The 17,059-nt window shown below is 34.7% G+C and overlaps 1 protein-coding gene across 1 annotated transcript in view; it reads right to left on the bottom strand.

The window, feature by feature from the left end:
• MYCBP2 (MYC binding protein 2) overlaps positions 1-17,059 on the bottom strand; it is a gene marked incomplete at its 5' end in the record, with an annotated part of 208,140 nt that overhangs the window by 83,097 nt on the left and 107,984 nt on the right. The window contains 11 exons of the mRNA XM_082498138.1: positions 290-462; positions 1,757-1,806; positions 5,658-5,745; positions 8,741-8,859; positions 9,213-9,438; positions 10,885-11,103; positions 12,059-12,159; positions 12,973-13,115; positions 14,976-15,154; positions 15,671-15,802; positions 16,567-16,773. Coding sequence (XP_082354264.1) covers positions 290-462; positions 1,757-1,806; positions 5,658-5,745; positions 8,741-8,859; positions 9,213-9,438; positions 10,885-11,103; positions 12,059-12,159; positions 12,973-13,115; positions 14,976-15,154; positions 15,671-15,802; positions 16,567-16,773 — 1,637 coding nt within the window. The remainder of the gene's footprint in view (positions 1-289; positions 463-1,756; positions 1,807-5,657; positions 5,746-8,740; positions 8,860-9,212; positions 9,439-10,884; positions 11,104-12,058; positions 12,160-12,972; positions 13,116-14,975; positions 15,155-15,670; positions 15,803-16,566; positions 16,774-17,059) is intronic.

The following is a 17,059-nucleotide window of genomic DNA, read 5'->3' as shown; positions in this document are numbered from 1 at the left end:
ATTTTTTTCTTACTCTGTACAAACATGACTTCCAGCTAAGAAAGGATGCAAAAGGTCCGAATACTCAAATTCTTTTACCTAATATATTAATAGAAACAATACAGTCAAATAGTTTTACTTAACTAATATTTGATGTAACTATTGAAGTTCTATAGCTAGCTGTATAGACAAGTAACTGCACAGGTTTTGAAATTTAACATATAACTAAACATTTTCTATTCTGTTGCAAAACTTAAACATTACAACTATAAAGTAATGGTTTTATTCATGCAGCACATAAATTTTTTACCTTGCAAGTCGTCCACCACTTGATCCTGGTACACAAGCAATGAAATCCTCCAGAAATGACTGCTCATTGCTTTGTACCTGCAGCGGAAGATTTCCTTCAAGAGCTTCCAAAATGGTTGGTGAGTGAGACAGTGCCAAGCCTTTCCCGAGAATTCCTGAGTGAGATTTGCACACCTTTTTTTTTCCAGGGGGAGGTTAGGGTGGGGATGAAAGGACAGAGACAAAACAGCTTTTCAGTATCTTATATGTAGACACTTTCCCATAACATGACACAACTGGCACAGACATTTTGGGCACTGAAAACCATAGGAGTAGTAAAAGAGAGGATAAACTTTACTCTGATGTAAATTTAAAAAAATGGTCAGTTCAGTTTAATCTCTCACATGAGATTACAGGAGCTTGAGTTGAGAGAGAATTTCCAGAAGAAAGAATAAGGTAACATGAACTGCCACGTTAAGAGTATCCTAAACTGCTGAATTGTGACCAGGAGAAGAATGAAGAAAGCCATTCTGAAAACGTGACCAATAAACATATTCCAAAAGAAAATAAAAGGATAGAGATATAACTTATAGACAGGCAGATCTCTTTAAAAAAAAAAAAGTATTTTGGGGTGAGACAAAGTAAAATAAATCCCTTCTTTGCAAGAAAGAAAGGAAGGTAGAAAGATGGAGAAAATATTTAACAAACAGGACTAAAAGAGAAAATGAATCCATTACTCGCATGCACACTCCTAGTTCACATTTGAATTAGAACAGAGTGAGTCCAAGAACAGATTACTGAAAATAATATTTCTTTTAAGGAACATCTGATTCCTCCTTGACAGTTTCTGTTTACTGTTCTGTCATCTAAGGTCTATGCAATGGTGTCATACCGCAGTACTGATACGTTCTTCTTCCAGCAAGTACTGTGACAATTAAATTTCAAAACAGTTGCACTGTATATAATTAGGAGAGAGATACAGAATGTGAAAACCCCTTTTTCACTGTACATCATCAGCTAGGGGCTATAATTAGGGAGCTATTGACCAGCATTAGCACTCATCAAAACAAATAAAATCTATCATCAATCCAGAACAACTACAATTATATTATTTGGTACTTGATAGATGTTACCATTCAACTGGAAAGCTGATTTTATTTCTGCAATTACAAAGACATGTGTAGGATTAATTTTTGGTAACATCTAAAATTTGTTAAATTGTGCAACCTTAGCCAGACACCTATATATTTTGACCTATATTTGGTTATCTAACTTCCTCTATATTTCATGAATTTTTTTCTAAGCAGAATTATTTTAAAAGAAGATTTAATGTACATACTACTGTAAGACTTTCTTAAACTGTTTTATAACGAGACAGATTCCCTCCTATTATAAAAACCTTACAAATTATTTTCTTCCATAGCAGTGAAAAAGTTTCAATGCAATTATGTGAAGTATGTTGCAATAGAAAAAAAAGAGCAGCCTGTACCTGTAAAGCAGCCTCTTCAAGAATCTCAAGATCTTCTTCAAATTCATTACCTGCTGTAAAAATAGGACTTATTTTCACAGCAAAAAATAAACTTATTGACACTGATATTATTGAGATTGATAATATTGACATTTAGCTACATATGATGGAACACGAAATTCAATTCTGTTTAGTGAAACCTTTTATATTACAAAATTTAAGTTCGCAAGACGATGCGTAACATTTTTTAACCAGCAGTTGAAAGATTAATATTTTCAAGTAACATAGTAACATGCAGTACTGTGTAGCTCAGTGCACAAGCAAATAAAGAATATACATTACACAAAACAAAAATTTGGCACTCGTCTTCTCATCTCCAAGACAGTATGTATGGCAAATCTTTGGATGTGACTAGATACTTTCAGAAAAAGATTTTGGAAGGTAAAGATGGTTTCTGGGAAGCAGTACCCATGAGTATGCACCAGCTGCTCCCTTTTAAGAACTTACCATAGTAACAGTATTTGAAAACCTGATAAACCCTGCACAATTTTGTAAATTATGATTCCTCCTAAAACATGAAACTCAAATATGTTTTATTATACAGTATTTCTTTCTCACAAATGCAACTCAAAAGTCTGATTCCAGAGTGACCAGAATTGCCAAACACAGTCTTTTAACAAAAAAGAAAAGCAAAACAGATAAGGTTACCATATTTCTACTCTCTCTCAAAAACATGTCAGGCAATTCTACTAGTAAGAGAGAAAGAGAAATGAGAAGAATCAAGTCCTAAGGCATTTTTAAAATTCAAAGAAATACATAAAACCTCTGCTCTTGGAAATAACTTCTATCAAATTTGAAACAATTAATAAGTAATGTTAAATGCACCTATGAATTCCACATTGCTGTTTAAGTTAGATCTTGGTCACAGACTGGACCTCTCTCTTGGTAGAAAGTATGTTAAATCTGAGCCTTGGAGAAATGGCAAAGAGGAATTGTGACTTTTTGAACATGGTAATTCAAACAGTACTTGGGTATACTTTCAAAGTTAAAGTTTTCCTAATACATGAAGGAGTCACTGTCTGGTCCACCTTCCTTATGAGTAAAAAAAAGCTAAAAGCCTTCTTGATGTCATTTCAAAACACTTTTTTTTCCTAATGGTTCTAGAGGAATATGTATACAAGTATTTGCCTACTTGTATACAGGATATACGCACTATAACAATTATTAAAAGCAAGGTCTTTCTGAAGGACAACCTCTTTAAAGTTAATAAACCAAGATAAATCATGCAAATAAAGCTGAAGATGGAAGGGTCCTGCAAGGATGCCAGTAACAACTATTAACGCTGATTTGAAGTCAGTTCAATCATTCTATTTTCCTTGACAGAAAGTTTCCAGACAAGTCTTTCTTTTTCTTATTCCTATGATGCCCTTTGCACAACCTTCCACAAACGTGCTTGCTGAGAATTTTCAACCATGTGTTTCCTATTTCCTTTTCTTAAAATTCTGCTACATTCACAAAGTTTCTTATTTGTCTTCATTAAAATCACAGGTTTTAAGAGCACTTTGTTAGATCTGAGGTCTAAAGAGCATCTGGGAAATAGGGCAGGATTTACTTCACCTACTTTTGGGCAGAGAAGCATGAGATAATGAGCTCAGGACTTAGATATTACAAGATCTCTTTACAGCAAATGAAGGAGAAACAGGTTCCTCCTTTGGGTGACGAATTTAATTTTTTCTTAAATCTTCATCTTAGGATGACATGAACCATTCTCTGAAGATGTCTACTTTAACTCTAAAAGAAGGTTAGAGCTACTAGCTTAGATACAGATGCCTAACTTCTAAATGCCAGACTTCAGGCATTGTAAGTTAAAGTTGCTAATTCTTTTCTAAAATAAGTCTTTTTCTTAGGTTACTTTCTTTAGCCCGTATACATCCACACAAGGAACAGAAGTAAAATTATAGAAGTTATAAAATAAAGTATGAAAAGTCTAACACAAAGGGTCTTCTTGTGTGTATGCAATACAAGACAGTCTTTTATAAGATTATATAGGTTTTTCTTAACGGCTACTGCATTCCAAGAATAAGATACTGCTCTGCAGATGAGCAATAGCAGTAGTACTGTATTTTTAAGACACCATTTCGTTCGCAGCAAAAGGTAGAAGATACATAATCTAGAATGCAGAAAAAGGACAAGTAGTCTGATACTAAGTCATTTAAAGGTTGCTCTAGAAAACCACATTTTACCTCTTCTCCTGCCACAGTGTTTTTCTGAGACACCAAGCAAAATACTTAAACAAAGCAAAATTACAGACAACTGAAATCCATCTTAAAAAGGCTGCACAGCGGTTTACATCTGCAAACACTACTGTTGCCTATAATTCATCAGTTTTCTTTATTCAGAGGCTCCAGTGGTCTTGCAGAGAAACAATACGCATGATGCCTATTTGTCATTAGCTTTATAATATTATCAGCAATATTAATAGACTTGGTTGAAGTCCTTGAGTTAGTGTTAAGTAAATGATCAGATGAATCAACTGTAATTATGTCAGTAATCAGGAAACTCTTTACAGTCAATGCACCTATCCCTCCCCTCTTGCAGATCATATGCAACCACTTTTATAGGTGGCTGAAGCTGCACATGTAATTTAACTGCATGTTTTATTTCAAATTCCTTCCATCTGAAAGCCTATAAAGCCAACCTGTATATCACCGTACCTTCCCTTCTTGTTTTAGACATTCAAAATTAGAACAAAACAAAAAACCTCTTTAGAAAGAAGTATGAAGTATTAGAAAACCTGGGAAATAGTTAGAAGCATTTCAATTTTAGCTTTTTGGTTCTTTTTTTTTTTCATAGGAGAACAGCAGGATAAATAGGTGCTAGGGAAGTCAACAAAACTAAGGAGTTAATGCAGCGGTTTGGAGGAAAACAGAGGGCACCACTTAAACTACAGAATTGCCTGTACTTTTGAGAGAGAAATACAGATCTACCAGTGCAATTGAGGTGCCTATTTACAACATAACGTAAGAAATCTGCACAAATACACAAGCAAAATACTGTTAAAAAATTCAAATCAGGTTTTGTGGTTATAACTGCACACTGATCACTGCCCTCCTGCTCATTAATACATACTTCCAGTCTCATTAACAACATTTGAGCTCTCATTTGTGCTCCTAAATTAAAAAGACCAAAAAAAAAATATCTTACAAATCTTACAGATTTTGAGACTATTTTTCCTATACATGAACATTAATTAGGAGAAATGCTATTACACAGAATATTGCTGCATTATTAGAAAGTTCTAATTCAATCTCTGTATCCATTAATTTTCATAAATTCGTATTTTTCCTTGCATTTTAAATTGCATTTGGGTTACTGTAAACTTTTATATGCTGCATCTGCTGTAAAAGTATGTAAATTTTTTTTGTGATTGTAAGAAAAAAACACTACAGCAGAAATATTTTAGGTTATAAGTTCTACAGATGCAATGCTTACTTTCAATTTTAAACAAGTAATTTTAAATTTTACAATTCAATGTTGCAGGTATTTTTCATTCACAAAGGCGTGGAGTGCAGGGGAAAAAAAACAGTGAAAGAGAAACACAAATAAGATACCTGCACATTTGTGAAGTACCACGAGGAAACTGTAGGACATAGCTCGTACACTGATACACTACCTGTGGATGGGGTGAGTTGGTTCAGATTTAAGTGACCAGGTTTCCCTCCTCCCCATACACACACGAAGGGAACAGTGTAAGCAGAAAACACCACCACTTTATTATCTTGTTTGATTAATTCAGTTTTAAGAATCAATTCTGTATGATCATCTCTAACTGAAAGCAACATTAAGACTTAAATGTAGTATTCATTCAGAAATCCAAAACCAATGATAAAATAACAAAGTACGTTCTTTGAGTAGGACTTACCAATAGGAAGTGCTAGATCTTTCTTCATCAAAGCTGCTGCACACGATCCTCCTAAATTGGCCAATTCTTTCTCCAGCTGAATAATGCCCTTCAAATTGAAACAAATTTTAAAACAAAAGAGTGTCTGAGAAAACAGGACAATGAATGTGTTTCCCTGACATTGCTTTAGACTAATTGTGCGTTCCAGTTTGACATTTCTCAGTGATATCGTTCCTGTCAAACAGCTAGACTGTCACATTTTGCTGTGACATGGGCCAGAGTACCAAATTTTTAGAACAATTTCAACTAGGTAATAGTATTAATAAATGGGTTACCATGCTTCTGGTAGCCTAGTAAGAACATCTGAAGATGATAATTGTCTTTTGTCTGTAATGTTAAAGAGAAAGGCAACTTCCTAATACAAAAAACCTACTGATACGTATTTGCATTGCAAAGCAATGCCTCTTCTAAGCTGTACATACCACATGAGTTCACATTACCATCTCGATTAAAGGTAGTACTGTTCATAAATTTTTCTCCTCTTCCCTTTCTCTAGTTGGAGAGGCAAGGATGGGAAAAATATTCCTTAATTTCCCTTTTTCCGTTATAAATCTTGGGAGAAGCCCTTGGCAGTTTCTCCCTTCTATTCACACTGGAAAGCTATTTATTCCCATTGACGCTGCTGTTTGAGGGAATGAGAAGACTCCTCCTCCCTCCTACCAGACTTGTCCTGAAAACACAGGAGTCTCTCCATCGGTATCTTTCAACCTTGTATGCAAGGAGGGTAAAAAAAAAAAAAAAAACACAAAAAACACCGAACGAATAAACCACATATATGGTTTTCAAATACATGGAGGGACGGAGGCTGAGTGCAAGGAATGGGGAGGGAGCAGTATGGCTAGGGAGGTTGTAGCTACTTTTTAAACCATACAGAAACATACCTGATATTTTCCCTTCAACTTTTCCCAGCTATTTGCAGGCACAACCTCTTTAACTTTGCTCACAAAAAGGTGTTGATGCTAAAACCAATTTTAAGTTTTAAAGAAATCTGTCTGTGGGTGGTTCAGCACACCTGGCAGTTGTCTCTCATGGAGGACAAAAACAACCCAAAACCCACCACCAAAAACCAGTGGGGGAGATGGGAAATATCCATCTGATGGATTTTCTAGGCAGACTTACAGAAACTGGCAATATATAAAGTAGGTAAAAAATCCTTCTTTTGGAAAGAGCCTTCAAAATCTAACTCTAGACTTGCCTTGTATTCTCTGGCACTCCCAAGCAGCCTGAAAAATCTCCAAAATGCATTTTAAACTAAACCCTTGAAAAACTGCATCTTTAGGACTTAAACCAGCAGGTTCTTAAATAGCAAGTAAGTAAAGATGTGAAATGTGGATCAACCCAGACAGTTCTCCGCTGTGTTAACACCCTTTATGCAGAAGGCGCTTTTTGCATATATTCTGTACATTTAATAATGACCATCAAAAAGCCTTCCTTTTCATTCATCAAAGCATAAATCTACGATTTCTGCAAAAATCCTAGCTTTAAACAAAGTTTAATAGTTCAACTACACCCGATTCCTTGATGCACTTGCTCACACTCAATGCCATCTTTCAGTTATTGCAGAGACTTCCCTGACGATGAATGTAATTCAATATACTATAGTTTCGTGACAGTACCAAAAGCTTGTCCTTTGGCAGTCTAGAGAATTAGATGGGCAAAAACTAATCGCACTGACTTGAATTAGGTCTTACTGATACTTTGTTCCTTTAAGCTAAAGAAAACAGCTAGAGTGGTCACCAGAGCATGTGCTGCTTCTTCTACCAGTGTTAACACTTCAGAAAACTGTCATCAAAAAGTTTCCAAAAAAATCCGGAGAAACTTGCACTGTGTGTCCAGTTAATTTAAGTTATTTATGGAGGCTTTAGTCCATAGCTCAAACACTGTAAAACTTGCTTTTCTATTTACAGAACTTTAGAGTGTTTGGGCTATAAAAAAGGTATGTTTGAAAATAATTATTTGCAACTTTTCTTTAGATGATATAGATAATATATTGGCTAGCATGTTTTAGCACTGAGTGTTCAAAACATGCCAGGAGCTTTGTTTGTAAATGCTTTAAAAAAATTAATGACATATGAAGCTGCATCTTTTTTTCTGCTTAAGCAAAAATTATTATTCTTATTTTTCAAACACAGACTAGTTAGATTATCTCTAGGACTTATAAATCTGGTTTGCTGCAAGCCAATGAGACCATCATAGTTAATAATCTTATGGTATGTTTTCTTATCTGATATGTTACGAAATTCCAAAGAATCTCACATTTTGAAAACCTGAAGACATGATTTAGCTTGAACAGAATTCAGGAATAAAATGAGGTAAATCTTCTGTGAGGGTTGTAGTGTAAGGAAGATGCAGACCTTGTGAAGTTCATGTGAAGCAACAGGCCCAAAGACTCCCAAGACATTTTTCTGGAATTCTTATAAAGTATATTAAGTATTTTCAGTAATCTCTTAAAATAAGCCAAAATTAAGCTCTGGCCCAAGGACACAAAGAAATTTTAGCTTCCCTTTGCAACAAAGAAACGGTGGAAATGACTCATGTCCCTAAGGGCAAGATGAGGTGACCACTGCACAAAGTCTCAGGTAGCTTAAACAAGCACAGCGTTTCCAGGGAGTCTGAGAGTTCGATATGAGTTAATACTGGAAAAATAATGCAAGTCTGTCATCCCATAATAGGTAGTGACAGTAAAATGCAAATCACTGTGTATCTGAAAGCCAGAACCCTTTGGATTTCTGAGGGAAGACTAGATCAGAATTTTAGGAAATTTCATATCCCATTGACATACTAAAAATCATGCTATGTATTTGCAGACTGTCACAGTTATTAAACAAACAAAAGCCATTCCACTAATATTTAGATTAAAGAATTCCAAATAAATAAAGTCGGTAACAACAAATGTTAAAAACCTACATGAAATTCATTTAAAAATATTTTGCTTATGTTATTTAGTCAGAAGTGTAAATACAAATATTTTTACCAAAAAAAGTTTGCCTTATAGGATGGAATTAATAAATGCAGCAATTGTAGCCATTTCACTTTTTTCTTACCTCATCAGATCCTGGACTAAATTCATATCCAATTGCATAACATTTGAAACCATAAAAACAAGCTTTTTCATCTTTCACATAATCTGATGCAGTCTCCAGAGAAAAAAGAGCTTCATTTCCTTATAGAAAATAAGAGAATACATAAAACAAATTAAAAAAAAAAAAAAAGAAATTAATATTTCTCCTCTGTTTGTATGTTTCTTCCACATGAGCATATACGAAACCCAGGCCTTATATGTAATATGTAAGGTAAAACCATGAATACCACATAGATTAACACTTCAAACAAGAAAACTAATATAAACATAATCAACTGATGTACAACCAATGGCTCATAATGAGCTTTTGCCAACTTGGATGAAGATACTTTTTCAACTTTGTTTTCTAAGATAATTCTGCAGAAAAATGAAACTTTATTTTGTTACTTTAATAATTCACATTACTAGATATTATCGCAGTATATATTTGTTACCTGGCAATACTAATACCATGGTAGGCCATCCTGAAGATCCAGAGAATTTTTTCAGTTCTATCCATGAATTAAGGTTTTCATGAACAGAAGCATGCTTTGGTCCAAATCCCAGACTCTGTGCAATTCTGACAGGAATTAGTAAACGAAGAACATCTTCTGATTGAGCAGTGCCACACTGAGTGTCAAACTCTATTGTTATCCACCTGACACATTCAGGAAAAGTCACCTAAAACAAAACAATAGTCTAAATATGTGCAAGTTTGGGGGGTTGGGTTTTTAAAATTTATTTCTTCATTTCCATTTAGTTTTAACCCTTTAAGCTATGAAAGTGATTCAACTACATAATTCTGTACAGTTCTTTCGATATGCTTTAGATTAACATCAACCTAATTTATTCTTTCGAATTCAGACGTACCTGAAATGCTTTACACCATACTGAATTATAATCATATATCATAACTTACATTCAGAGTAAGTATTTGCACTTACACCATTTGTGATTGTTTTTAAGAACGCTGCACAGGACAGTTAAACTAAACAACCACAGACTACTACAAACATTTAACTCTCAAACACATTTTTAAATGCAAACTTCAACAAAGGCATTCAATATCTGTTTTGTGCAATCCTAGAAAAGTACACAGCTTTACAAGCTGAATCACGCTTGTGAATATGGCCTGCAGTACGATAGCACATAGCTACAGAAATTCAAAAGCAGTAACAACTAAGCCTATGAAGTTCATTTGAAGCCTTAAACTTTTAGAACAACAATAAGCATCACTGCATTAGGAAGATCATATGATAACTATATTTTTCTGCAGTGGATGTCTTGCTGTCTCACAGGACAAGCAAGTGGAATAGTAATTAACAAACTCCAGCTCTTACTTGATTCCAGGTTTGCTACCTCTGGATTTACAGTCGTGGAATCAATACGACTGCAGAACTCACTACTTCAAGAACCGAAACACAAGATTTATCTCACAGGCCTGTAATTTATGCCTCAGCCCTTTACTCAGCTAGAAAAAACACCCTTTGTCTATTCATGTTAAGGAAAATCTAGGTTTATTGCAGCAGTCACCCATGTAAGGCAAAATGAATCCTACTCAGAGTGACAATACAGTTAAGAGGACTTCACAGACTTCTGCAATGCCAAATCACGGTCCAAGTGAAAGTAATTAATGAAGAATTTAAACTGGCAAACCAGCAATAGCCAGCATAGGGATCCCTACAATATAACGCATATTAATTTGACTAGAATGGACATTAGATTTTTTTTTACAAAGCATTGTTTTAGCATTAGGTAAGAAAGTCTGAGATATTATTAGATAATGTATACATAAAGACTTCCAGCTTCTACAATCTGTACAGTTAGAGCAAAGAAACTGCATGACAGTAGGAAAATCTAACACTGAGCACATTTAGGGACTTAGAGTAGATACCTGCACTAGGGAGTTAAAACTACACTAGTTTCCACTATACTTACTGGAAAAACAGAGGTTTCTCCAGAAAGCAGTACAGTAATAATATAGGAAATTGTCTCCTATATTAGACAGTATGAATGGCAACAATTCCATCCATGGCAACAATTTTTCAGAGAGTGAACACTGACGAAACAAAACCACATGTCAAAAGCTTTTCAGAAACTGCACGCGCACTTCAAAATGAGGCTTACCTTATAGTGTGTAACACAGGCAGGTTTATAGGGGTGCTCACTTTCTACAACAGCATAGTGATTGGAGGTAGTACAAGCTGAAAGCCCTTGCTCCGGTTGGTTTCCGGTGGTGCTGTCTGTGGACTGATTTGGGTTAAAAGCTGGAGGGGCGTATTTCTGATTCAGAACTGCCACAGAAGGAAGTAACTGTTGTACTAGGCCAAAGACCTCAACAGCAACCTGTAACATAACACCATACGCAATAACTTATTATTACTGGGTGAAAACCATACTCAAAAACTTACAATTCTCTACAATGGTTGCTTTGTATATTTTCAATTCATTCAGTCATTTTCCATTTCTGCATTTACATAATCCTGACAGAAAAAGCATCACTACATTAATGTCAAATACTCCTCTTGGAGACTTGCCAAAGCTGAAACAAAAATCCGTACACAACTGCAAAATACCTTCACTAAAACACCTTCTCTAACACTAAAAAGCCGTACCATTAACAAACAATAAGAATGAGTTGAGACAAAGCAAATACCATATTGAAGTCATAGTCCAGTTATATTTTGTCTTATAACAACATTAATAGTTTTTTTCAAATATTCAACATATTTTAATCATGTAGTGTTAAGCGCCACATTGTTCTCTGTAATCTTTATGACATATTCAAAGGAGAGGAACACTTCTAAAGCAAAACACTTGGTTCTAAATTCCAGTTCATCACAGTAACAAGATAATTAAAAACTGAAACTATTTTAATGAAATTAATCTGCTAGTGGCCAGTCCTCTTTCCCCCCCTTTAAAAAGAAGTTAGAAGAGAACTTACAGTTCATGAAAAAGCAGTAAAAGGCAACAATGTCTACTAGCTAAGGATTAATGACATTTGTAAATCTAATAATAGATTTCAAGACCATTCCGGACCAGGCACATGGAAAATGCTCTGCCACTGAAAAGTAATGATATTTTTATTTATAGTTGACACCCTCCCATCTCTAAAATTGATAGAAATAATCTTAATGGGCAGCTACCACTGCTTTGGATATTTATTGTAAAAATACGATTTACAGAATATAAAAAACATTTCATCCCATCAAAATTAATCAGTAAATGAGTCATACATCCAGATGTATGTTTTGTCTCTTCCTACTGTTAAAGCCTGTCATATTTCTATGGGGGAGCATACCTTGGGAATAGCTGCCGCTACTGGTCCTATATAGGCTATTATGAGGGGAAGCAGCATTGAAAACAGACTGGAAGAGCTGAGTAGTTCTGGAATGTCTTCAGCTAAACAAAGATGATCAAAACAAAGGCATTATTAATAAATGTACCATGGTTCAAAATACACCTTATTTTTCTGGTTTGCTTGTTATGAGTTAAACATGTAGTTTCTACAGTAATTTTTACTTCAAATTACAAATTTTAATTATCTAGGCATTGGCAAATTCTAAACCTGCAAAGTTCACGTGAGAAACATGCCATTATATACAGTTCTCTGAAAAAATTTCCTCCTCTTAAAGCATAATTTTATTGCATTCTTTGCCCTTTTGTGAAACTGTTCATACTTTCTACGGTATAAAAGCTAGCACAACAAGCTCCTCCCAGCCCTCCAAATCAATTTTTATTGCACTATGCAACATTCTGCACATTTTGACTAGAATGACTGAAGACGGTAGCTTAAAACTACTCAGTTTTAAGGCTAATAGCTGTTTCTCAAAAAGGGATGTTTAGGTGCTTATAAATGCATTATATCCACCAATCTTCCTGATTACCACCACTGTGCAAAACATGCAATACAATTTGGAACTGGTCCATCATAGCTTATCTTTCGGAAATAAAGAATCTTACCAGCTTTAATATGATGCTTGCTAAATTCACGAGCAAATTTATATGAGGTACCTGTCTATGATATCTCCAGTGCAACTCAATGACTTAGAAAGTTACAGTTTGATACCTACAGTAATAATGGGTTACAAAAATATTCTTTGGAAAGCAGAAGAGATATCACAATTTTTGTATCACCGGTTTTCTACTATTATCTCTTGCTATCAAAGAAGTTTTGAAAAGTAAATTTTGAAAGTCAATTTTCAAAAGCCTTACCATCTACAGCAAGAGCCCTGTGCAACAGGTCTTTGGCTGCTCGTACAACAGCACTCACAACAGAAAGAGCCCTGCTACAATTTTTATCTTCTTCATTAGCTCTGTTCAAAAGCTGTGATTGCAGATCTCCATCATATTCACTCCTGGATGGTGGATTAAGTTAAAGTAAGTTCACAAAATACAAAATTAGACTAAAATAACAAGACCAACTGATTTTTGGCACAGAATAAGTAAAACAACTAATTTATTATAAAGCAGTAAAGGAAACAATCATAGAAAACACAGGGTATATTTTGGAGGCAATGCCTCAGCGTTAGCCCGTTGCAATAATTTTATTTTTATTTATTGGCAGAAAATATGAAAAGCGTGTTTTGAAATGTTTCTTTTGACTAGATGCCTTTCAAACTACAGAAACATGTTAATTGCTATGCTCTTCCAAGCCCCACCACCTATCTTGATAAAAATAGAATAATACTAAATGCATCATAGAAACGAGTAAAACTCTTTTAATAGATATTTCCACATTACAGGGAAAAAGATTGTCCCTCCCCATTCTAGAGGTTAATTTTGGTTTTGAAACACACTCTTGGGGTTACCCTTAACAAATATTTTTTTCATTGAAATCCACTCTGTATGTCAAATTAGGTTCTCCTAAACAACTTATGCACAAAACTATTTCAATAATATATACAAAAGATCTGGTTTGATTTGCTTTTTCAAGGCAGCTGAATGATAATTATAAACTAATCGAAGCCCTCAATACGACAGGGATTCAGCCTTGGCATAGATAACCAAAATCACTTAGCCAACAAGTGAAGCAAAATTTCCCATTCTCTTTTGGACTTCTTATGTTTGTCCATAAAGATCTGATCTTTCAAAACACCATTCCAGAACATCAAGATTCCAGGACTGGCATCTCACAATGCTCAAAAACTTCACTTGGAGCAGTTCAGGGCACAACAAGGATACCCAACCTTCTCTATGACTTAAATTAACTACTCTCACAACAAGATTGCTTTTTTTTTTTTTTTTGTCAATGTGCTCTAGAAGTGTAGTTTTGCTGTAGCCTGAAGCCTTTTTAATTTGAATTATATAGTGACTGACAGTGGGTGCAATTCCAACTGGGTACAAGCTGGATCTTTGAGTACAGCCAATCACATGTTTTAAAAGAGTTTAGAACTATGCCGTAACTTCAAATACACTGTTACTATAATTTTGCTGGCAACTTTATTTCTTTGTATTTTAGTGCCTTTAAAACCTTAAAAGCAACATGTTCTTGTGATTGTTACTCCAAAACACACCATTTATTGTAGCATTACTTATTTCATCCTCTTCATCTTTTATTAGGTAGGTATATCTTGCACATAATTAAATATCAAAGTAAATTGCTGTTTCTTGCTCCTTTCACTCCTTGGATCTACTGATGATGCACCTTTTACCACAAAAATTGAGATTTGAGTAAGAGGCGTGACACATCTTTTTGCTGTACAGAAAATGGTAGTAATTCATATATTCAGGTTTTGTCACATTTTGAAAATCACGTCTTCATGCATATCAGGGTAAGCACCTCAAAAATTAAAGCAATGCTTTCTGCAACAGCATTACCTTAAGGTAATTCCTACTATCATCCTGTAAGGCTAATATAAATCTTTCCTGCAGGACAGTCAGATGTTTCAGTGGATTTTCTGTGGGCAGTTGCAATTTCTTTTTTTATACCTCCAATAAGAGAGGAGACATTTCCTATATAAACAGAACTTCCTTCCCTACATGTTGCAATCCTTTCTGACAACAGAGAAAGGAACTGAACAAAATCAGAGACAAACATTCCACTGATTAGTCTCTCTAAAAACGTCTTAGGTTATAGGAAAACACAGAGATTCAAGTACTGCACCTTACCAGTCTCCTATAATGCTTTAAAGCAGCGGACAATGGACCTTGTAAGAGATGTCTACAATCAAATTATTTGCAAAGTTAAAAAAAAAAAAAACAAACAAAAAACAAACCTGTAATAAAGAATCTGTGGAATTTGTCCTCGCGTTTGGTTTGTGCCGTTACTGCTCAGACTACATGTACTAAATGTAAATGTTACACCATCTGGACACTGAACTGTAGTCATTCCTCCATCTCCATTGGCAGTCCGGCTTCCATAGTTCCTCAAACGAACTGCATATTTCACATTTTCCTTAAAAAGGAGAGCCAAAAACAGTATGCAGTATAAAACAAATATGTAAGTTAGGCTTCACAGTATTATGAAAGCTATTATTTTACATTAATACTGGAGAGTCTGAAAAGTCCTTCAAAGCACTCGACAAATTAAATTAACTGAAAAAGGTCCAGCATTTAACAATAACCAATGCTGTTCCATGTTCCCAAACTATGGACCATAACTTAAGTAAAATATTACTTCTAATCACTTGCATTAGAAGTTAATTACTTGTGCTACCAAATTGCACACAAAAAAGTTGCCAATTCAAGAATATTCTAAATTACTAAGCAATTACAATCTATCTTATGCTATGACAAAAATTCAGACTTTTTCTTTTTGCTGCCGGAATTTGAAATTTTCAGTTACAGAGTGGAACCGAAAATTTAAAGCAAACATATCCAGATTAATTTGTAAATGTGTACATTAAAAAAACCTCCAATTTCGTTATCTAAAGAAGCCATGAAACTCCAGATGCGCACTTCTCTTATTTACCTTCAGTGGCACAACTTTGTCAAGTCTGATTTCAGCTATGTCACTGGGAGAATCATCTGTGGTGTAAGTTCCTTTAACCAACTCTAAAGATGTCCATCTATGAGAATGAGTTGAATCTCCAGAATGATCACTCTGATTCAAAGAAACAAAGTCATTTTAATACATTTATAATGTATAAAATGACACGACAAATTCATGCAATCGTGCAAGTTACACCTTCTTGTATAAATTGTAATACACCATATTACAAATAAAACAAAGCTGAAAAACCTGTTCAAAGTCAACAGTAAAGCCTTTCTGCTAAAAAGGAAGTTACTGAGCAGGGAAGTTAATTTCCCACCGCAACCTATGCTTGCCCTTTGGAAGAGATTAGAAAACTTGATTAATGTAACATCTGGGTATAAAAGGACAAAGGTTTTTCTTCATTACAAGAACACACAAACCAGTTTTATGCTTCTTCTAAGAAACTACTTCAACAACACATGAAATATCTGTAGCTACAGCATGACCATGCTGGTAGGCTACCCCTTTCTTTTGTTTAAAAATCTTTTAACTTGGTCTCCTTTATTTCTTTCCTTCACAGTTTGCACAAAGATAACGGGTACTAATTTATGTTTAGCTCCAGGAAGTGAAAAGCCCATTATACTTCAAATATTATTCATAATAAAGATTTCAATACCATATCCAAGAAAAGGACCCTGCTGGATATGATACGTAGCTTGCAGTACCACAAAAATCACCACCACAAGCAAACCAAAAAAACCTATTACCAGTGCACTGTTTTACTGGTAACCTAGACTGTCGAAGACTATTACAATATTACTTTGAAAAACATATTATGCAAATGCCTCTGAGGTTACTTTTGTTCAAATTGTATTGTCAAATGCAGTACTTACATCATCAACTAATACCTCCAACTCATACTCATGAATTCCTCCTCCACCATAAACAGAAAATCCTACTACAACCACACCAGGTTTGTCAACAGAGAAACATATTGCATCAGGAGATCCATTCCCAGTATTCCAGCTTCTTCCCTGACTTGTTTTAGTGAATCGGTTTGGAGTGGATTTGACAGAATGGAGAGAGTTTAGCCCATCAACCTGCAGAAAGTTAAATACAAGCACCAGAAGAAGTTAACAGCTAAATGTTAGACAACTTTAATAAAGCAAAGTGAAGTGAATTAAATTACTAGATTTTCAACTGGTTAAATTTTAGGTCAATTGATAAAACACAGAAGACGCTGCAACTGGGGTTTCTATTCAATATTGACTAAAAAGAAAATGTAATTCCGGTAATTGAGAATTAACTAGGAATAGTTAGAATCTGATTCCTAATTTTTTCAAGTATTTAAATATATACTTTATAGGATGAATTAGCACCAAACAT

Source organism: Vanellus vanellus (assembly GCF_965231255.1).
Source record: "Vanellus vanellus genome assembly, chromosome: 1".
NCBI classification, from domain to species: Eukaryota; Metazoa; Chordata; class Aves; order Charadriiformes; family Charadriidae; genus Vanellus; species Vanellus vanellus.
The sequence above is the reverse complement of the archived record's forward strand: the minus strand, read 5'-3'. Positions and strand labels throughout refer to the sequence as shown.